This window comes from Gigantopelta aegis, chromosome 15 (genome assembly GCF_016097555.1).
Source record: "Gigantopelta aegis isolate Gae_Host chromosome 15, Gae_host_genome, whole genome shotgun sequence".
Taxonomy (NCBI): Eukaryota; Metazoa; Mollusca; class Gastropoda; order Neomphalida; family Peltospiridae; genus Gigantopelta; species Gigantopelta aegis.
In genome coordinates, this window is record NC_054713.1 from 23,314,267 (window position 1) to 23,339,011 (window position 24,745).

At 36.9% G+C, this 24,745-nt stretch overlaps 1 protein-coding gene and 1 long non-coding RNA gene across 2 annotated transcripts in view; both read right to left on the reverse strand.

Moving 5' to 3' along the window:
* Positions 1-1,571: 1,571 nt before the first annotated feature.
* Positions 1,572-5,138, reverse strand: LOC121390723. The gene is made up of 2 exons (XR_005960248.1): positions 4,019-5,138; positions 1,572-3,750 (listed from the first exon to the last, which is right to left on the reverse strand). It is a non-coding gene; the product is annotated as an uncharacterized LOC121390723 (long non-coding RNA).
* An 18-nt stretch (positions 5,139-5,156) lies between these two features.
* LOC121390724 (acetyl-coenzyme A transporter 1-like) overlaps positions 5,157-24,745 on the reverse strand; it is a 28,873-nt gene continuing 9,284 nt past the window's right edge. Inside the window, exons 2-9 of the mRNA XM_041522627.1 lie at positions 21,822-22,517; positions 19,170-19,324; positions 16,943-17,127; positions 14,706-14,890; positions 14,033-14,153; positions 10,899-11,007; positions 8,091-8,194; positions 5,157-6,401 (exon numbers count right to left, since the gene is read on the reverse strand). Of these exons, the coding sequence (XP_041378561.1) occupies positions 6,243-6,401; positions 8,091-8,194; positions 10,899-11,007; positions 14,033-14,153; positions 14,706-14,890; positions 16,943-17,127; positions 19,170-19,324; positions 21,822-22,468 (1,665 nt within the window). The 5' untranslated portion in view covers positions 22,469-22,517 and the 3' untranslated portion in view covers positions 5,157-6,242. The remainder of the gene's footprint in view (positions 6,402-8,090; positions 8,195-10,898; positions 11,008-14,032; positions 14,154-14,705; positions 14,891-16,942; positions 17,128-19,169; positions 19,325-21,821; positions 22,518-24,745) is intronic.

Genomic DNA, 24,745 nt, shown 5'->3' on the forward strand with positions numbered 1-24,745 from the left:
AGATTTTAAGATTTGTTTATTCTAGATCGATTCATAAACCCTTCACTAGCAAACTCATTTGATCACGTGGAAAAATATAGTCCACGTCATGCAATGATATAAAATATAACAGCTTAACCATAAATATAAAGATAGATCAACTTGAAATGACAACTTATCGAATAAGTAATTAAACAGAATTCTGAAAAACGCGAGTTACAACATGAGTTAAGATGTCAGACTTATTTAGAAATTGTCTAGCCCTAGGTCAAACAGATTTATCTAGCACTGTGCAAAAGCTGGCTAATTCAGTCCAGTGGGCAAGAAACTGGTATATTTAATGAATAAAATAGTAAACTTTTTACAGTTATTATGATCTCCATCCCAATGAATCTGATGAGCTGGTGCTTACGTAATACTTAACGTGTCTGAGTCGTAGAACTGAACAAACAAACAAAAAGAGTGATGCATTTTTTACCAATCTGTTGCATCGTGACATGTCCTAATATTAATATTTGTTTAACGATATGGATAAAATGTAGGTACTTATGGTATTAGCAAGTAGTGGATCAGGACCTGTGTCACCGTAATTTTTGAAGCAAATTAAAATGTTCTCCAACAAATAACCTGTAACACCATAAAATGGTAATGGACATTATCAACCGACTGGGTTTATTGCTATAAATAATTCTGTAATACTATTGGTTAAGTATACTGTCCCCATCTAAAATCACAGAAAAGGACAGTATTACTCGCTTATCATGGGTGGTAATTCTTGCTCGAACGTGCTACTCATAGTATGCATTTTTTTCTTTGGATATTTTCCAAGGGAAAAATACTGTAACCCCATTTTGTTGTGTTAATGCACACTGAATTATATTTAGTTAAATAGTTTTTTATATTACCTGGACGTTTATGTTGTTTTACCAGTGAGGCTCATCATACTGAAGACCTTGCCTTAAATTACTGTGACTGTTTACTTTGTGCATACAGGAGAAGTTGACAGGTGGTGATGTCACTTCCCTTCCAAATTGGAATACCTGCGGTGATGAAAAAAGAAACAAAATGGCTGCCCCCAGTTAACAGCAATAATCATGGGTTTTTTTTAATTAATTTTAAAATTACTTGTTTTTCATTTGTTAAAGTGTCAGTATGTGTTGGTGGTCCGGGTATGCATCTTTTCAACACATAAGGCTCATATTTGACCCAAGTATCCCTTTAACACCTCAGTATTTTGTTTTTAAACTACACCTAATTTCACACACAATGTTTAGATCCACTCATACATAAAATTAAAAAAGATTCTACGCATATATTATAGAGGGTATATAAAACTAACTTACTGAAAACAGTTTTAAACCTTTGTGCATTTGGTTACCACTTCTCTTTTGTGACAATGTACAAAATGGAATTTGTTTAAATCAATGATTATGTTTTATCCAATTTCAGAGTAACAGAGTAGACAAATCATGTAAGACTCACAAATATGATTTTTTGATTTTACTCTCTTACTAAACAATTCAAAATTCCATGAAAATATAAAAATACAGAAAAATAACACACAGAAAAGACAAGGTTTTAGACACAATTTCAAAGGTGTATTTGCTTTATTGGAACACAATTAATGAAAAGTTAATCGTTTATGCCAAAGTTTATTAGTAAAGTGTCTTATTTTTAAAGTACCTCCTGAGTATGTGTAAATGGCTACTGTCAAATAGTCAACAGTTGAAGACTTTAATAGTCATAACACACAGCACAACACATCAGCAGAGAGAAGTGTCAATAATGCCCATTAGGAACAGCACCATCCAAACCAAACAAAAACAAAACAACAGATTGCAGTGGTGTAGGAAGGTGCCAAAAAGTGTGTGCGGGGGACACACACACACACACACACACACACACACACATATATATATATATATACACACGCACATTTATATATAGATATATATATACACACACGCACATATATATATATATATATATATACACACACACGCACATTTATATATAGATATATATAAATAAACCGTCGCTGCTGCTACTGGATACGCCAGTGGATAGGATTTGAAAATAACACTGCTACATGGTTTTCTGCATGTCCCCAGTTAGACATACATTGTGCAACTACCACTGACGTTTTCAGTCAATTTGCTCATCAATGACAAAGCATTGGCAGGTATTTCCCATCCTTTATAATTCATAGATTGGATGTCATAAATGCATGAATGTTGCTATACCTCTATGAATAACCTTTCTTCAGTAAAACAAAAAAAAGAAAAAGAAAAAAAGAAAGATGTTAAAACATACAGGCCTCAAATTTGTCCAATCATAGGGCAAGGCATTTGGCCTAGACCAATGGAGATTTTTAGGGGACATTATGGCTGGAAGGCAAACTTTAACAAATGTCTTAATACAACACAACAGCACAAAGAGAATAATACACGAGTGGCCGTTAGATACTATTTATCATACAAGTTGTTTTAAAATGTATCTAACGAGCGAAAGTTGTAAAATTAAATGGTATCTAACAGACACAAATTATTTTATTCCTTTTATAGCCTCAAAAACCAGATTTTAAGCAAATTTTTACATTTCTATTCCAACTAAAGCGTGTTCACAGCTAACTTACGTGTCATAGACAAAGGATTGTCAGGTTAACTATACGTCAGTGTAATCGATTTCGATCGAGCTGTTTTTTCATTGGACAGTATGGCACTGGTAACCTGGTCATCACCTATGAGCAGCCAGTCGTATGTCTTGAAATTGTTAAAACACGTACATGTGTAAACAACTATGTGTTATCAAACATAACAAATGATGTTCTCACCAACAGGTGTGTAAGAAACATAAATAGGTATGAATGGTTTCATGTTTTCGTAATAAAACAACTTTCAAGAGTCGTGCGAGTATGATGACCAAAATAAGGCACAGCCAGTTTGGCCGTGAGTAAATATTTAATTTTGAGGGCACTGAGACTAAGGTATTACTGTGATTACAGCAATTTTCCATCATTAAATTTGAGCTTAGAATACCTAACGCATTATAACACTGACATTACAACTGGGCTTAAAATACCTAACGCATTGTAACACTGACATTACAACTGGGCTTAGAATACCTAACACATTGTAACACTGACATTACAACTGGGCTTAGAATACCTAACGTATTGTAACACCGACATTACAACTGGGCTTAGAATACCTAACGTATTATAACACTGACATTACAACTGGGCTTAGAATACCTAACGCATTGTAACACTGACATTACAACTGGGCTTAGAATACCTAATGTATTATAACACTGACATTACAACTGATCTTAGAATACCTAATGTATTGTAACACTGACATTACAACTGGGCTTGGAATACCTAAAGTATTATAACACTGACATTACAACTGATCTTAGAATACCTAACGTATTGTAACACTGACATTACAACTGGGCTTAGAATACCTTAACGCATTATAACACTGACATTACAACTGATCTTAGAATACCTAACGCATTATAACACTGACATTACAACTGGGCTTAGAATACCGTAACGCATTATAACACTGACATTACAACTGATCTTAGAATACCTAACGCATTATAACACTGACATTACAACTGATCTTAGAATACCTAACGCATTATAACACTGACATTACAACTGGGCTTAGAATACCTAACGCATTATAACACTGACATTACAACTGATCTTAGAATACCTAACGCATTATAACACTGACATTACAACTGATCTTAGAATACCTAACGCATTATAACACTGACATTACAACTGGGCTTAGAATACCTAACGCATTATAACACTGACATTACAACTGGGCTTAGAATACCTAACGTATTATAACACTGACATTACAACAAGGCTTAGAATACCTAACATATTGTAACACTGACATTACATCTGGTCTGGTCTTAGAATACCTAACGCATTATAACACTGACATTACATCTGGGCTTAGAATACCTAACGTATTGTAACACTGACATTACATCTGGTCTGGTCTTAGAATACCTAACGTATTGTAACACTGACATTACAACTGGGCTTAGAATACCTTAACGCATTATAACACTGACATTACAACTGATCTTAGAATACCTAACGCATTATAACACTGACATTACAACTGGGCTTAGAATACCTTAACGCATTATAACACTGACATTACAACTGATCTTAGAATACCTAACGCATTATAACACTGACATTACAACTGATCTTAGAATACCTAACGCATTATAACACTGACATTACAACTGGGCTTAGAATACCTAACGCATTATAACACTGACATTACAACTGATCTTAGAATACCTAACGCATTATAACACTGACATTACAACTGATCTTAGAATACCTAACGCATTATAACACTGACATTACAACTGGGCTTAGAATACCTAACGCATTATAACACTGACATTACAACTGGGCTTAGAATACCTAACGTATTATAACACTGACATTACAACAAGGCTTAGAATACCTAACATATTGTAACACTGACATTACATCTGGTCTGGTCTTAGAATACCTAACGCATTATAACACTGACATTACATCTGGGCTTAGAATACCTAACGTATTGTAACACTGACATTATAACTGGGCTTAGAATACCTAACGTATTGTAACACTGACATTACAACTGGGCTTAGAATACCTAACATATTGTAACACTGACATTACAACTGGGCTTAGAATACCTAACATATTATAACACTGACATTACAACTGGGCTTAGAATACCTAACATATTATAACACTGACATTACAACTGGGCTTAGACAGGGCTCGCGCTGTCGGTAGCCAAATTAGTCATTGGCTAATTTTTACAAAAAATGACTAATAAAATTGGCAAGTGGCTAAAATTGTGGCTAAGCCGTTTTCTGTCTTCTGATGTAAACAAACCGTTACATAATCTATCATACACCTCAAACATAATAATAATACCAAATATTCAATTAGCGTAATAGAGATGTCGCGACCGGTAACAAGAAACGTGTCATCCAGAATACAGCGTAGGCCTAATGATGTTTGCTTATTTTAATAATCACAGTTATTGATTTTAACGGCATGCATTCAACATGTATGACAGCAAGGTCTGGAAGATCTGTAACTTGTTATTTTAACTTTGTAAAGTCTTTGAACCAAAGTAATAAAAACAGACCGACAATGTGTGTCAATTTGAATACACATGCTAGTTCAGGGCCGAAAGACATGCAGTCTATCCCAAGTCTGAGTTCAGCCAGACCAAGCGAAAACAAAACATTCGCTAGACTAATTTGTTCGCTTCACGTCAAACCAAATGGACACAACAAACACCAATCAAATAGTTCATAAACGTTAGGAAGAACATTCGTTGGATGAAATGAGGACAGCTCTGTGCGAATATACGTCACGCTTCAGAGTCAGCTGACACACAGTTGACATTACAACTGGGCTTAGAATACCTAACATAGTATAACACTGACATTACAACTGGGCTTAGAATACCTAACATAGTATAACACTGACATTACAACTGGGCTTAGAATACCTAACATAGTATAACACCGACATTACAACTGGGCTTAGAATACCTAACATAGTATAACACTGACATTACAACTTAGCTTAGAATACCTAACATATTATAACACTGACATTACAACTTGGCTTAGAATACCTAACGTATTATAACACCGACATTACAACTGGGCTTAGAATCCTAACATAGTATAACACCGACATTACAACTGGGCTTAGAATACCTAACATATTATAACACAGAAAATTACAACTTGGCTTAGAATACCTAATGTATTATAACACTGACATTACAACTGGGCTTTGAATACCTAACACATTATAACACTGACATTACAACTGGGCTTAGAATACCTAACACATTATAACACTGACATTACAACTGGGCTTAGAATACCTAACATATTATAACACTGACATTACAACTGGACTTTCTATATGCATTAGAGCCGCAAAAAGCTGCTTTTTGAGTGACTGGAATAACGTGACAGCATTAGTGGGCGTTTGTAAATGGTAATTCAATGGAAGTGATTGTGTATGCTGTCAGTTTGAATATCACTATTGTGCGAGGTGGGCTTAAAGAGTGATGTACATTTTTCATCAGCCCATAAAATATTCCATATAACATACAAAAATATAACAAAAACTAAACATTTAAATAAAGAAAAATATTAAACAACTAAATTATGTGTGTGCAATGTTTTGGTCATCTGCAAGTCCATTCACTTAAGCCCAACGTGTCGAGATGTCGCAGTTTGTTGGCCTTCCACTTTATCCACAGCAGTCCTACTACAACGCAGAATGCAGATTCGATATAATACCCGTCAATGCTCGTTACACAGCTGCCACCAGCTGCTTTGCAGGCCTGTACAAAAACAAACAAGAGAAATTTCTTTATACAGTCAAAGGAAATAAAAGAGAGAGAGAGAGATTTATCACTCACCTGGTATTCTGAGAATAACTAATGAGCTACGAGGACTTACAAACAATCTATCCTGAGTGAATGCAACAATTCCATTATGCCATCACGTCATCGTAACCACATGCACATTACAGGATGTAATGTAAATGTTTGTTTGTTTGTTTGTTTTGTATAACAACACCACTAGAGCACATTGATTTATTAATCATCAGCTATGGAATGTCAAACATTTGATAATTTAACATATAGTCTTAGAGATGAAACCTGCTACATTTTTCCATTAGTAGCAAGGGATCTTTTATACATCCCAGACAGGACAGTACATACCACATTTGATATACCAGTCGTGGTCCACAGACGGGGATCGATCCCAAATCAACCGTGCATCAAGCAAATGCTTTACCACTGGTCTATGTCCTGCCTCGTAATGTCATAAAACAATGGCTTTCTTTTTACAGATACATTTTTACAATACAAAATAATACGACAGTTACTGTGAGTTTATCAAAAATTATTATTTTTCTATATTGTTAACGCTGCTCCTCATTCCATGCCATGTGTATGCAATAAATGAGTCAAAATGCATACTTCTGTAGATAGTATAACAGGTGTAATCTGACTCATGAATAAAAACATTAAAATAATATATGAATGAAAGTGAAGTTCCTGTTGTAGCGAACAACCAACCAAACGTCATTTTTAAGTCAGCCAAATGGTGGCTGTAGAAACAATCTGCGGAAAGTGCATTTACCAAACAAATAGTACACAGGATATTTGAGCCTATATGGGTAATAAACAAATATTTATGATATATCAATCATGAGGCACTGGTTGGTATGGGGTGGGGGGGCAAATGATATATCAATCATGAGGCAATGGTTGGTATGGGGTGGGGGGACAAATGATATATCAATCATGAGGCAATGGTTGGTATGGGGTGGGGGGGCAAATGATATATCAATCATGAGGCATTGGTTGGTATGGGGTGGGGGGGCAAATGATATATCAATCATGAGGCAATGGTTGGTATGGGGTGGGGGGACAAATGATATATCAATCATGAGGCAATGGTTGGTATGGGGTGGGGGACAAATGATATCTCAATCATGAGGCAATGGTTGGTATGGGGTGGGGGGACAAATGATATATCAATCATGAGGCAATGGTTGGTATGGGGTGGGGGGACAAATGATATATCAATCATGAGGTAATGGTTGGTATGGGGTGGGGGGACAAATGTTATATCAATCATGAGGCAATGGTTGGTATGGGGTGGGGGGACAAATGATATATCAATCATGAGGCAATGGTTGGTATGGGGTGAGGGGACAAATGATATATCAATCATGAGGCAATGGTTGGTATGGGGTGTGGGGAGAAATTGACCAACTGATATATATCCTACTACCCACTGCACCTTGGGTAATCACTCTTTCAAATACCAGGTTACCACAGTAAACTATTTTTTCTTAAATATAAATTCTCAAAACTATGTTAATTAATCTGTTCTGGTAAATAAATATATTTACAATATACATGTACACCTAGAAAACATAATTGATGGAACATAAAAAACATGGTTAAACATGAATTTGATGAATGTATTGATTACAATCTTCACACAACACTTACTTGGACATCTGGTGGGCTGTTACAACTGTCCCCAGAGCTGGAGCACCTCTTCCACGTGAGACTGTCAACAAGCCACAGAGCGAGAGTGCTCGGCCAGTTCCCGCCTACACAACAACAAGGCTTTGTGTTAAATTTACATCTTGTTAGTTACATGGTTTCATGACTTGCCAGTTCCCGCCTACACAACAACAAGGCTTTGTGTTAAATTTACATCTTGTTAGTTACATGGTTTCATGACTTGCCAGTTCCCGCCTACACAACAACAAGGCTTTGTGTTAAATTTACATCTTGTTAGTTACATGGTTTCATGACTTGCCAGTTCCCGCCTACACAACAACAAGGCTTTGTGTTAAATTTACATCTTATTAGTTACATGGTTTCATGACTTGCCAGTTCCTGCCTACACAACAAGGCTTTGTGTTAAATTTACATCTTGTTAGTTACATGGTTTCATGACTTGCCAGTTCCTGCCTACACAACAACAAGGCTTTGTGTTAAATTTACATCTTATTAGTTACATGGTTTCATGACTTGCCAGTTCCCGCCCACACAACAACAAGCTTTGTGTTAAATTTACATCTTATTAGTTACATGGTTTCATGACTTGCCAGTTCCCGCCTACACAACAACAAGCTTTGTGTTAAATTTACATCTTATTAGTTACATGGTTTCATGACTTGCCAGTTCCCGCCTACACAACACTTGCTAGTTCCCGCCTACACCACAACAAGACTTTGTGTTAAATTTACATCTTGTTAGTTACATGGTTTCATGACTTGCCAGTTCCCGCCTACACAACAACAAGGCTTTGTGTTAAATTTACATCTTATTAGTTACATGGTTTCATGACTTGCCAGTTCCCGCCTACACAACAACAAGGCTTTGTGTTAAATTTACATCTTGTTAGTTACATGGTTTCATGACTTGCCAGTTCCCGCCTACACAACAACAAGGCTTTGTGTTAAATTTACATCTTATTAGTTACATGGTTTCATGACTTGCCAGTTCCCGCCCACACAACAACAAGCTTTGTGTTAAATTTACATCTTATTAGTTACATGGTTTCATGACTTGCCAGTTCCCGCCTACACAACAACAAGGCTTTGTGTTAAATTTACATCTTATTAGTTACATGGTTTCATGACTTGCCAGTTCCCGCCTACACAACAACAAGGCTTTGTGTTAAATTTACATCTTGTTAGTTATGGTTTTGACTTAGTTTACATGGTTTCATGATGTCTTGCCAGTTCCCTCCTACACAACAACAAGGCTTTGTGTTAAATTTACATCTTATTAGTTACATGGTTTCATGACTTGCCAGTTCCCGCCTACACAACAACAAGGCTTTGTGTTAAATTTACATCTTGTTAGTTATGGTTTCATGACTTGCCAGTTCCCTCCTGCACAACAAGACTTTGTGTTAATTTTACATCTTGTTAATTACACAGTTTCATGTCTTGCCAGTTCCCTCCTACACAACAACAAGGCTTTGTGTTAAATTTACATCTTATTAGTTACATGGTTTCATGACTTGCCAGTTCCCACCTACACAACAACAAGACTTTGTGTTAAATTTACATCTTGTTAGTTACATGGTTTCATGACTTGCCAGTTCCAGCCTACACAACAACAAGGCTTTGTGTTAAATTTACATCTTGTTAGTTATGGTTTCATGACTTGACACTTGATAGGTTTAGAATCATTTAACATAAACTTTGAAATTGTTAGCTTAGCTAATTAGAATAATAAAAATATTACATACTTATTATACTCACTTTTAAATTAATAATATTAGAACAATACAAATATTTTACTCACTTTACTAACATTAATAAAAGAAGCAATAAATAATGTACGAATCTAACAAAGAACAAGTGTTTCTCTTGTGTAACATTTGTTTGGGACTGACAACAGCTATCGACATTCCGACAAGAAGGCAATGGGTACTTTTTCTGTCTCCTCTCTCCCATTAAAAATGTAGGTGCTAACAGCAATATTTGTTTCCACATTTTTCATTTTCATTTAAATGCGTAAACTGGCATTACCTCTCCAGTCCCAGGTAACATGATCATAATTGTGAAAGATCCCTCAGATGTAAAACACATTCTAACTTGAACTTATGTCTTATACTATAGATTTTTTGTCGCTGGCAGAGCACATTAATTTATTAATCACTGGCTACTGATTGTCAAACACTGGGTAATGCTGACATAGTATTAGAGAGGATACCTGCTAAATTTTTCATTAGTAGCAAGGATCTTTTATATGCACCATCCCACAGACTGGATAGCACATACCATGTTCTTTGATATACCCAGGGATGTGAGAGGGGCTGGAACAAAAAAGCTTACGGCAACCGGGGTCCAGGGGCTGCTCAAGGGCCCCTGAAGGAAAATTGTTGTTTGCAACCCCTGGAACTGCCAAAAATTGCATTAAATGCTAACAAATCTAAACTGGTTATAACTTATAATATAAGGTACACATCATAAACTTGAAACCGTGAAAACATGCAAATGAACCATGTGTGGTCAACAGTATTGAACATCATGTTTTTGGTTTTTTAGACAAAATGGAAAAGCGCATTTACACGTAGCTCTGACATCCCTGTATACCAGTCGTGGTGGTCTGGCTGGAATGCGAAATAGCTCAATGAGCCACTGACGGGGATTGATCAAGCACCAGGCGACTGCTTTACCACTGAGCTATGTCCCAGCCCCAGCATGTACAAGAAACTGGTGCATATAATACAAATAATGTTAACTGAAGCTGTTACCTCTATTGATTACTGTTACACTGCAAGAATCTCACCTAAGTTGGAGAGTGTGTTCAAAAGGGTCATGTACGTTCCCCCAATGGCTGGGTCGCTGATCTTTGCTGCAAATGCCATCGTGGCCACAAACATACTGTAAACAAACACCTGCAGAAAACAAGAAACAAAATCCATTTCACATTTGAGAATTGTGTAACATTCTCTGAAATTTGTGTTCTAAATTGTAACACAATACGGAACAAAACATTCCCTGCATGTGTTTTAGATACATAACTGACCAACTATTTAGCATGAAAACTGAATTGCTATTACATATTTAGATTGCAGCAAGCTGAGGCAATACAAGGTGTGCACTATAAGTATGCCCAAAATAAGCAAGCCCAAATTAAGTACAAATATACTAACCTCAAAACATTTTGAGCAGTAATTAAATTAAAATAACGAGAAATGCATTTCTGAATATGTACAACTCCTTATCAGCCGTTATTTACATTTAGGGGATAATATCACTGTGTTTTGTTGTTCACTATAAGGATTTATCCAATTTATCCAAAAAATTTGGATTTAGGGACTCAACTTCATCTCGTCCCTAAATCCAAATTTTGTGATAAATCCTTATAGTGAACAACGAAACAAAGTGATATTATCCCTATTCTAATACTACACCTATTATGAATATCTGTAAGACATTTTATTGTGTTTTTATTAAAGAAATCCCACAAATATAAAACAAATTAATTATCTATTCTCCTTACTTACGATATTCAATGAAAACGCTTGTAGTAAGTAAAATTATGACGCAATATGTTTTTTCGTTCTCTTCACATGACGTCACTAACTTAGGAGCGAACCAAATGACAAATGTATCAGCATTGTAGTCTGTCTTTTGAACATGATTTATTGTAATATAGGATACACTAAAAGAAATATTTTCGTTGGCTGTTAATTTCTGTTGCAAGACATATGGATATGATTGGACTTTACATTTGTGAGCGGTGTTTCAACCTCATAGTGAATTATTTCGAGGAATTCGCCTGGTTTAATTTTGTACAAAAACCACGTTGATGGGGTAGGTCTACAAGTTTATAACTTGCTACGGTATTTTCACTTAAAGTTTATATAAATACATAAAATAATCTGTATTTACTAAAGGGTAAGTATTATTTTCAAACGTTTTATAGAAGCAGTTAATGTTTAAAATTGCGTTTAAAAATCAAGTCATTTTCATCTTGTCTTCTTTATCAATTTTATTGTCACAAAAAGTATGTTCTAAACAAAAATAAGGTACTTAAGATTGTGATATAACTATTTCTGATGAACCTGCTTGCACCCTTTTGAGAACACAAACTAGAAGAGCAGACCACAAGACACATACTGGTGACCGGACCTTACATGGGGTGGGTGGGTGCACGTTCATTGCTGCTAACGAAGTGTTAAAAGTTACAATGGTACGAAATAATAACAAAATAGTAACAATAACATCATTTTCATGTTAGTAATTTTGTTGAAAATTATTTATATCGACATTTAAATATAATGGAAGACGCGGAATTAAAATACTAATGAAAACACGAGTTTTTGGAATTTTGTCATCATGATAAATCCTGGTTGCCCATGACAGTATACATCTATCGTCCGATTTATCATGAAAATTAACCAATGGAAAAAAGGCTTATATGAAAGTTGTATTAGAATACGCACTAAAAGGACCTTGCCGTGCTCAGAACACACAAAACGCCTGCTGTCCTCAAATTAATGAGATCTAAAGCTCTGCATATATAGAGATTATTATGTACAGGGCTTCTAGATTATGGTAGCCCCACTCCCATGGCTAATAATATTCAATGTTGGGCTAGTAAATAACTACTATTGCCATGCCCGATGGCTAGTGAAAACCAAGTTGTCAACTGCTGCATTTAAGTCCTATTTTGTAAATATGAATATCCTGCCCCCACCTACCAATCTTAATACTCTATATCTCTCTTTAGGTGACATTATTACTATTAGTAAAATTGTATTAACTTCAAGTACAATAGGGCTGGTGAATTTTTAATTGTGGCTAGTCAATTTTTAAAATCACTGATCCCATGGCCAGTGGATTTTATATAAAAAATTCTACAAGCCCTGATATGAGCATGTGTCATACTGATTTTATGAAACCAGTGTCAGGATTCTTGTATTGCCCAAATGAAAGGGATGGTAATACATCACTCCTGACACAAGTTTTGTAAAATCAGCACAACTCACATGCAAGTTTTATAATAATATCTTTATTATCCATTTATTTTAAAGAGTAATAAGGTGTCAAAATATTTCAAACATAACTAGAGGGAGATGATGACATTTTGGTAAGCGACATCATCGTTCCTAGTCATAGCTCTCTGCACTCCCATGACTTGATATTCAAGTACACGACTACAGATATTTGTGAAACCTCAACTGAGATTTATGTATATCAGTATTTGACATCATAATTTCCCTACTTACGTTTTCAAAATAAAGAAACATACAAGTGTTTGTAGTCCAATCAACCTACATGTAGTTACCTGGGAAAGTAATTTTTAACCAATCAAATGTGCTGTAGGTTCTGCTAAGGCATGCCATAGTGTTATTACATGTGTGCTTCATACAGATTTTATTAACTCGGATATGTTGTTCAACCCACATGGGTAATAAATGTATATATGATATTAAACATGATTTCATTTTTATTTCGTTCTTTATGCCCCAAGTGAAATAATTTTCATTTGCCATAAGCTTTAGCAAGTTGTTGCTAAATATTGTTACAAGTACATTTATAGCTTAAACATTGAAAAGTTACAGTTTGTTTTGTTTAACGACACCACTATAGCACTCATTTGTTAAACATCGGCTATTGGATGTCAAACATTTGATATTTCTGAGTCTTAGAGAGGAAACTCGCTGCATTTTATCATTAGTAACTACTCAGCTACAAGGGATCTTTTATATGCACCATCCCATACACAGGACAGCACATACCATGGTCTTTAATATAGCAGTCATAGTGCACTGCCTGGAACGAGAAACAGCCGAATGGGTTGACGTATCAGGTGAGCGCTCTACCACTGGGCTACGTCCTGCCCTCTTAAACATTGAACATATGATCCATCCTGTCCAACAGAAAACACAATGTATACTTTGTAATTTGTACCTGATGGATAGCGTATATACAGAGAATGACAGCATAGAAGTACCAAGGGAATTCACCCGGCACCACCTGGACTTTGTATGCCCAGTTCACTCCCAGTGCATAAATTATTCCAAGCAGAACTCTAAAATAAAAGAAAAAGATTTTTAAAAACGTATGTATGGACCACTGATTCTAGTAATATAGAATACATCATCAAACCTGTTCAAGTAACCCACTCTACTAATCAGGCACCTGTCTTAAGAGGACAGTTTACGATTGCCAGATAGTATCGACAACAAAATAAAATAATTAGTGAACCTTTACCAAGGACCTACTTTTCCATTAGCAGCAAGGGATCTTTCATATGTACTTGCAGACAGGACAACATATACCATGGTTTTTGATACATCAGTCATGATTGACACTGGTTCAGATCTGTTTGGGGGGAGGGTTCAATCCTGACCCAATCAGCTGCAAACATTTACAAATCTTAAAGGGAGATAACTTCTATCTGCTGGCCAAATATTCTATTTTACTGGGGCATGATAATGTTTCTATTTACTACTATATTTTCCTCCAATATATATTAGTTTGTACTATTCTGAACACTAATTAAGTCATATACTTCCCTCACCATCTTTAATACGCAGAGTTGATGTATTATTTCCACAGATAACAACAGATGAGACAATACCTGTATGGCATGGCCTTCAGAAACACTGCGAGTGGCCGCGGACCAGCCGTGTATTTGCTGATAACGAGCGCGAGGACAATCTGAAGGGGAACCATGGGAACGGCAAACAGCGCCAACGTCTCCTTCCGCACCCCGGCCTCAATCAGCTTCAAACCAGTCAGTGCATCGGCAGCCGCAAACCCAATCTGTGGAATACAAATCAGTGAAAAATATATATACATATTTTTTTTAATTATGAAAAACTGAGAGACAGAACACTTTTATATGTAAACTAATAACATAATAGAAACCTGAGACTCGAGTTTACGTGATCTTGATTAGCATCTGCGGGATATTGAAGAATGCCAAGACCTGGGGACAGAAAATAAGGTGAATTACAGTAAATAGTTAAACAATAGACATGTACATATATGCTTCAACCTGCCTCTTTAATGTTATCATTACAGTACTACAGTCTTTAAGTCTCCTACAGGGTATCTGGTTTGTAGCCTCATGAGGTGAGTACAGGTGAGTACAGAGACAGGTGTGTTTAACGAGTTCATACCTTACAGGTAAGTACAGGTAACAAGAGACAGGTGTGTTTGACGAGTTCACACCTTACAGGTGAGTAGAGAGACAGGTGTGTTTAATGAGTTCATACCATACAGGTGAGTACAGGTAAGAGACAGGTGAGTTTAATGAATTCATACCTTACAGAGTAGAAACACAGGTGTGTTTGACGAGTTCATACCTTACAGGTGAGTAAAGTAAAGTTTGTTTTATTTAACGATGCCGCTAGAGCACATTGATTTTTTATCTTATCATCGGCTATTGGACGTCAAACATATGGTCATTCTGACACTGTTTTTTTTTTAGAGGAAACCCGCTGTCGCCACATAGGCTACTCTTCTTACGACAGGCAGCAAGGGATCTTTTATTTGCGCTTCCCACAGGCAGGATAGCACAAACCATGGCCTTTGTTCAACCAGTTATGGATCACTGGTCAGTGCAAGTGGTTTACACCTACCCATTGAGCCTTGCGGAGCACTCACTCAGGGTTGGGAGTCGGTATCTCGATTAAAAATCCCATGCCTCGACTGGGATCCGAACCCAGTACCTACCAGCCTGTAGACCGATGGCCTGCCACGACGCCACCGATGCCGGTAGGTGAGTAAAGAGAGATGTGTTTAACGAGTTCATACCTTACAGGTGAGTAGAGAGACAGGTGTGTTTAACGAGTTCATACCTTACAGGTGAGTAGAGAGACAGGTGTGTTTAACGAGTTCATACCTTACAGGTGAGTAGAGAGAGGTGTGTTTAATGAGTTCATACCTTACAGGTGAGTAGAGAGACAGGTGTGTTTAATGAGTTCATATCTTACAGGTGAGTAGAGAGACAGGTGTGTTTAATGAGTTCATACCTTACAGGTGAGTAGAGAGACAGGTGTGTTTAACGAGTTCATACCTTACAGGTGAGTAGAGACAGGTGTGTTTAATGAGTTCATACCTTACAGGTGAGTAGAGAGACAGGTGTGTTTAATGAGTTCATACCTTACAGAGGAGTAGAAAGACAGGTGTGTTTAATGAGTTCATACCTTACAGGTAAGTACAGGTAAGAGACAGGTGTGTTTAACAAATTCATATCCAGGGCATAAAATTTGGCACGAACAATTTTGTCGTTCGTCTGTCGGTTATGCAAAACCAATATCGACACGAACGATGAATATTTCCGTTCAGACCCGGAAGCTCAAAGCTTCCAGGAAATCCCCCTTTCGTTCAGACTATTGTTCTCATTTGATTATCGTTGCCAGTTAACCTTTTTATTTGTATCTGAATCACTGAGAAAATTGTTTGTGCAAACACTAAAACCACACGAATTTTATGCCTTGCATACCTTGCATACCTTACAGAATAGAAAGACAGGTGTGTTTAATGAGTTCATACCTTACAGAGTAGAAAGACAGGTGTGTTTAATGAGTTCATACCTTACAGGTGAGTACAGGTAACAGACAGGTGTGTTTAACGAATTCATATCTTACAAAGTAGAAAGACAGGTGTGTTTAATGAGTTCATACCTTACAGGTGAGGAAAGGTAACAAGAGACAGGTGTGTTTGACGAGTTCATACCTTACAGGTGAGTAAAGAGACAGATGTGTTTAACGAGTTCATACCTTACAGGTGAGTAGAGAGACAGGTGTGTTTAATGAGTTCATACCTTACAGGTGAGTAGAGAGACAGGTGTGTTTAACAAGTTCATACCTTACAGGTGAGTAGGATGCCACAGTATGACAGCACGGCAGGAAGCTTCATGACCTTGTACAATGTCTTGTACGTGTTAACAATGCCTTGGTCAGGATCCATATCAAGGTCATCGGACTCCTTCTTTAATATCCAAACCAATGTCGTGGTTACAAAGAAAACGATTCCCCAAAAATATAAGAAGCCTGAAAATAAAACAGCATTCTGAGAGTTTTGCTATCCATGTCATAAACCCATTTAATATTATGGTGTAATAATATTTACAAATTACATGTAATTAGTGTTTTCCCTAGCTTGTTTTAGCATGGTGCAGCACCATGCCTCACTAGTCTAGCACCATCTTGCCTTAATCAGTGCCATGCTGCACTGAGATTAAAAAAAGCCTTTTTAATAATTAATTCTAAAATTGCCTTGATAAAACACTAAAAAAAATGTATTATTAATTAATAAAAATATCTCTGTTATATATTTTGCCATTCATTTATTAAAGCAAGAACATTAATTACATTTATGTTTATTTCAATTATTGTTTTGTCTTTAATGCTAAAAAAGTGCCCTGAAAATGGTGAACATTTCCCCCAAAGTGTTTTGTATACCATGCCTTGCCAAATTTCTAGGCAAAAGACTAGTAATACACTGTAGGGCAATTCCACGGTTACTCGCGTTACATTTTTACCATACTATTCTTTTGATTTGCTCAGGATTAATAATTATACATTCAACACTTATTTTCTTTATTATGATGAATAGTTTTTATACTGTGAATGCGTAAACATCGGTCACTCGCGTTACAAAAAAAGGACATAACCAAAAATGAACACACTTACAATCAAATGTCTCCTCATACTGTAACAGCTAAGATAAAAGTGGATATATTGGTGTATAGCTATTTTTTTTCAAATTGTACAATTAATACATTTTTGGTTATCAAAATAGTTGGTTACTCGCGTTACAATCTGTCTGCTATTTGGTAATGGCTAAAAAAATTGATTTTAAAGAAACATAACAGTTTTTAAATGTTAACTTTTATTGAAAGAAACATCAGAAAGCTATTTCGGTTACTCGTGTTACATTGTGCTAGGTGGTCTATTTGACCAAGAATTACAAACATAACATATCATATTATGTAACTGCAGTGGGTGTAACATGTAGGTATTATGCTATTACATATATGCAACATGTATTTGATTGTATAAAGCATAATTTATGTATTATGGCCTTAAAAAATGTTTTTATTGTATTTATTTGTCAAAATAATAGGCACCTATTCAACATGCGATATCTTTTTGGCAACAACCTCAACGACAATTTGGGTTTTTTATCCAAGAACTTCAGCATATTGCTGATCACAAAACACATTCATTCATTAAAATTATTGATATTTAAATTTTTAGTCTTTGTCCGCTTCATCATGGAATTGCCCTGTACCTATTGCTGTCAATTAATGGTTCATATGTTTACGTGACAACAAAACCTGAGCATTATATTTCGGTAAGATTTAGTTAAAGTGCTTCACATCAACTTTACAACTGTCATTTACTAAATATCAAATTAAAATATTATTTTCGAAGTGTTATAGGATAAATAGAATTCGCTATTCATTTTTAATATACATATTATGTAAAATATCAACCGTATCTAGTTAAAAGATATTTTTTCTCTATACTATGTCAAAATTACCAAATGTTTGACATCCAATAGCTGAAGATTAATAAATCAATGTGCTTTAGTGGTGTCGTTAAACAAAACAAACTTTTATGTATCATAATCAGTGAGTTTCTTGAAATGAGTAAATGTTGTCAGCTGGTTTCTAAAAGACAGTACACACATATCATTGATAAACAATGCATGATTTATACCAGTGACATGTAAATTAAGCTAATCAGGTGCATGCATGTTGTTACCGGCCTTGGTGGTGTCATGGTTAAGCCATCGGACATAAGGCTGGTAGGTACAGGGTTCACAGCCTGGTTCTGGCTCCCACCCAGAGTGAGTTTTAACGACTCATTGGGTAGGTGTAAGACCACTACACCCTCTTTTCTCTCTCTAACCACTAACAATTAACACCTAACCCACTGTCCTGGACAGACAGCCGTGATGTGTGCCCAGAACAGCATGCTTGAACCATAATTGGATATAAGCACGAAAATAAGTTGAAATTAAAAAAAAAAAAAAATGCATGTTAAAAATTACTTATCTCCAGATAAAACAAGCCCATTCAACAAACCTGCCAGTGTAAGAATCCCCACAGGCTGAGGTTCAAACCGGAGATACTTGTTGCAGAATTCCGCCGATTCCAGGGCCAGGAAAACAACATTTCCAAGAAAATAACCAGTCGTTTGTCCAACAGAATTACATGTGCTGGCCCATCCAACATTTTTCCTTAAAAAAATTAATCACATTTTAATGAACGTCAACATGAACAACATGCTATCAGAAACTTATGAAGGAAGGATAGTTTTTATTTAATGACGCACTCAGCACATTTTATTTACGGTTATATAGTGTCAGACATATGGATAAGGACCACACAGATATTGAGAGAGGAAACCCGCTGTCGCCACTTCATGGGCTACTCTATTCAATTAGCAGCAAGAGATCTTTTATATGCACCATCCCACAGACAGGATAGTACATACTAGGGCCTTTGTTACACCAGTTGTGGAGCACTGGCTGGAATGAGAAATAGCCCAATGGGTCCACCGACGGGGATCAGAAATTTATGAATACATGTATGTTATTATCTAGTAAAGTTTATCTACTTGCTACAAATACTTAGAACAAAAGAAATGTCCAGGCCTCTCGACTGATTACACACGTTTCAAAAATTGTTACACAATTCTCAAACCATTTTGTTAGGAAATAACTGTGTTTCTACAAGTTTTGAAATTTAACAGATAATTTTGTGAAATTTAGCATCAACTACAAGTAGCTAATAAATTTTTGAACTAATAGCAAAAGTTGCTAATTAATCAAAAATTTAAACAAAACTTTTCCTGGTGTTTCTTTAGCAATGACTCAGCAACCTGTTTGACTATGTTGCTAGTACTAGGTATAAAGCATTTTGTCTAGTGGGTTTCTTTACTTGTTTCCTTCAGTATACAGTCAAGTACACTTACAACGAACTACTGCTTAAAACTGATCGTAAAGTCCCATTTTATCTCCCTATTCATTAATAACTAACTTACATAAGCATATGAGATTATGGGGGGGGGGGGGGGGCAAAACCTCAAATTCAGGCAAAAATTATAGATATTCGGGCAAAATCTGCTAACTTGAGACCTTTTTACCATGTATTTCCATCATTCTACCCCCAAAATTAGTTGTAATCTATGTAAAAATGTGTAGTGATTCATTAGCAATCATATATAGCTCTTTGGTAGTACTCTTTGTGAGTAAAATTAATCCCGATTCTGGCATTTTCGGTTAATTCGGGCAATAGCCATCCTGCCCCCATACAAAAATTGGAGCCCATACGCCTAGCTAACTTATGCAAATGTGTACAACAAACTACTGCTATAACGAACTAATTATTATGGTCCTTTTCGGTCCATGATAAGAGTACTTTACTGTATTTCTTTCTGTACTTGAGATGTGTGGTACATTTATTATTGCATGTTCTACCTGGGCTTCAATTATTACACATAACAAAACCTTTTCACCAGCTGGGTATCAATACATCTTCTGCTTGAGGAGATCAGTGCAGGTCAGGCCATATCCGCATTTCCAAAACAAGGCCAGCACTACAGCTGAATGTGACACCTACCATCACTTATAACATGATGTCAGTCTTTCAAAGTTATCAAGTTCATTTATGTAAATTGTGTTTTAAAATGAAATTTAGTTTTCACCACTCATAAATTTGACTTAGCTCAGTCGGTTGAGTGCTCGCTTGAGGTGCTTGTGTTGCAGGGTATTTGTCACTCCAACCAGTGCACCACAACTGGTCAAAGGCTGTGGTATGTGCTTTCCTGTCTGTGGGTAAAGTGCATATAAAAGATCCCTTGCTGCATTAGGAAAAATGTACCAGGTTTCCTCCGATGTCTACGTGTCAAAATTACTAAATGTTTGACACCCAATAGCCAATTAATTAAACAATGTGCTCTAGTGGTGTTGTTAAACAAAACACAGTAATTCTTCAGCCTGCTACACTTCAGGTAGTAGGTCTGTCACACAGTTTCTTCCTGGCAGTACTCTCTGAAATCAGCTATACTGCTACACTTCAGGTGGTAGGTCTGTCACAGTTTCTTCCTGACAGTACTCTCTGAAATCAGCTATACTGCTACACTTCAGGTGGTAGGTCTGTCACAGTTTCTTCCTGACAGTACTCTCTGAAATCAGCTATACTGCTACACTTCAGGTGGTAGGTCTGTCACACAGTTTCTTCCTGACAGTACTCTCTGAAATCAGCTATACTGCTACACTTCAGGTGGTAGGTCTGTCACAGTTTCTTCCTGACAGTACTCTCTGAAATCAGCTATACTGCACACTTATAATTTATATATACATGTAATACATAATGATATTACTTAAAAATTACTTTAATATTAAAAAATCATGTGATCATAACTTCTTAAAAAAAAAAAAGCTGAAGTGATCTTAAAAAGCCAAAATATTATACACAGTACTTGCAGATCATAAATTATGTAAGTTTTCAGCATATCAGATCAATTATTTCTACTTTGTAAAAGCTCTACGTTATGCAAAACAAATTTTCAAATTAAAATTTAAAAATTTAAAAATGCGATACAAAGCTGAAAAATCACATCCCTATACATGGTCTAATTTTTTTTTCAAATCATAAAGTTTAAAAAAAATTTAAATCCAAAATACTAACACTGTGATGGTAACCATTACAGATGCAGTATTACAACCTTACCGTGACAACATAGTCAGAGCCCAGCCATCGACGGCTATATCTTGTGTAGCAGCGAGAAAATTCAACATGAAGAAAATGCATGTCAACAACAAAATATTAACTTCCGCAGTGCTGTCCGAGTCTCCTAGAACATCAGTGACATGACCCGACAAGGTAAACATGAATATTCCTATGAGATACTGCGTTGGCACGAGCCACGTCTTCCTCCGCCCAAAGCACGAACTGTAAATGGAATCGACTAACGGAGCCCAGACGAGTTTCATACTGAACGGCCAGTAGACGAAACTGAACAGAGCCTGTTCCTTGTAGCTGACTTTCCGACTGGACAGCAGCATGGGGATGCTTCCTGCCAAGCCGAGTGGGATTCCCTGCAGTACGTATAAAAACATCAACAGCGCTATGTTTGCGTAGTCTCCTTTAAGGGAACCGTCGTGGACGGCACCTTCTTGTTCGTCCGAGCTGTCCTGCAGGAGGTTTGCAGACAAGGGAATGTGGGGGTAAAAACAATCATTCTCAAGGACAGGTTCTTGCACATATGCTTTTCTCGTCCGGCGTCGACTCGATTCATTCATGTTCTTCATAGTAATGGGCGGGAAACTAAAAAATTTCACAATCTGTTGTAATTTTGAGTTTATGAATTTGATCATTAATGCATTAATGTGTACTGGTGATTATTCTGCATGGTTCTGCTCTTCCCTGAAAGTAAAACATAAAATTAATACGAATTAAATTGGAGTTTTAAGTTATATTTTCTGATTTTTAAAAACAAAATTACCCAGAAGTTAAATAAAATTGGTCTCAAATTGGGGAGGTCCTAATATCGATAAAGAATAATCTATTATTAATAATGATGATCAATGTATCTTATATAATTATTCTCAGTTTATCATGACTATTGCCATTTACAAACTTAAGGAATAACAATAAATTGTGATATATTTTAAAGTTGTCTGTGATTATGTACCCATAATTATTTCCTTAATTAGTGTACAATAGAAATTACAAGCAGTCTCGATTGACGATATTGTTTTGAAGATCATGTGTGTTTATTGCCACAAAAATAGTTGGAATGTACAATTTCTTGGCCACATGACTGACTGAAGCAGGACAGTTGTCAACAAGTAGTGCTTTTTTCCCCTTTTTTGTCATAGGCAAAACACAAACGCAATTCCGTCAAATCAAATATATTAATTTAAGTTCACTTTGAACATAATAAAGTGCAATATGAGCAAGATGACCAATCACTGGGGCGAGTTGACTAAACAGTGTGGAGCAAGTTGATAACATTTCTGTGGCGAGTTGACAAAACAGTGTAGAGTGAGTTAACAAACCATTGGGGCGAGTTGACTAAACAGTGTGGAGTGAGTTGACAAACCACTGGGGCGAGTTGATTAAACAGTGTGGGGCGAGTTGGTAAAATTTTTGGGGTGAGTTAACTAAACAACATGGGGCAAGTTAACAAAACAGTGTGGAGTGAGTTGACAAACCACAGGGGCAAGTTGACTAAACAGTGTGGAGTGAGTTGACAAATCACTGGGCCGAGTTGACTAAACACACTACGTAGTACGGTATCAGTGTTCGAGATTAAAAATTTTGGCCATTATCCCAGTTGGATACTAAAATTTCAAAATCTGGTATCCCACCTGAGAATTTAGTATTATATGGTATCCCGGTGGAATACTGGGTTCTTGAAGTCTGGTATCCAAAATTAAATTCTGGTATCCCCGGGATATCGGGATATCGGGATACCGTTAATCTCGAACACTGCGGTATGATACTGTCAGTGTCATGTCTTCGAACATCATCCATATATTCGAAACATGGAAACGCATTGAACGTGTTTCTGAATGTTTTGCAGAGCTGAAAACGTGTACGCCCCACAATGTTCAGTCAACTTGCCCTACACTGTTTAGTCAAATGCAGGGGCAAGTTGACTGAACAGTATGGGGTCAGTTGACAAACCGATGGAGCAAGTTGTTTTTGTTGGAGATTTGACCAATTGACCTGCTCTCTACAGAACTGGTACAAGATGTTTCGCCCCAATAACCAGTTCGCCCCCCGTCAGTTCACCCTCAGTGTGACCAGTTCACCCTCAGTGTGACCAGTTCACCCTCAGTGTGACCAGTTCACCCTCAGTGTGACCAGTTCACCCTCAGTGTGACCCCCAACAGTGTGACCAGTTCACCCTCAGTGTGACCAGTTCACCCTCAGTGTGACCCCCAACAGTGTGACCAGTTCACCCTCAGTGTTACCCCCAACAGTGTGACCAGTTCACCCTCAGTGTGACCAGTTCACCCTCAGTGTGACCCCCAACAGTGTGACCAGTTCACCCTCAGTGTGACCCCCAACAGTGTGACCAGTTCACCCTCAGTGTGACCAGTTCACCCTCAGTGTGACCCCCAACAGTGTGACCAGTTCACCCTCAGTGTGACCCCCAACAGTGTGACCAGTTCACCCTCAGTGTGACCAGTTCACCCTCAGTGTGACCCCCAACAGTGTGACCAGTTCACCCTCAGTGTGACCCCCAACAGTGTGACCAGTTCACCCTCAGTGTGACCAGTTCACCCCCAGTGTGACCAGTTCACCCCCAGTGTGACCCCCAACAGTGTGACCAGTTCACCCTCAGTGTGACCAGTTCACCCTCAGTGTGACCCCCAACTATTTGTCAGTTCGCCCCGCCTTTTTGTTAGTTGCTCCCCCAATAAAGATGATTTTAGCGGAGGTTGTGTTGTTTTGTTTTGTTTTTGTTCTTGCATGTGCATTGTTTGGAAGGTTCAAACATGTTAACTGTGTGGACACACCCTCCACTCATCCTCATTAACATCCTTATCCTGGAGAGGGAAAGGGGGAACATAGATTGTTGGTTGGTTAGTAGGTAGGCATAAACACACTTTATCAGCCTCTGATTAAAATCAGGATGGAGG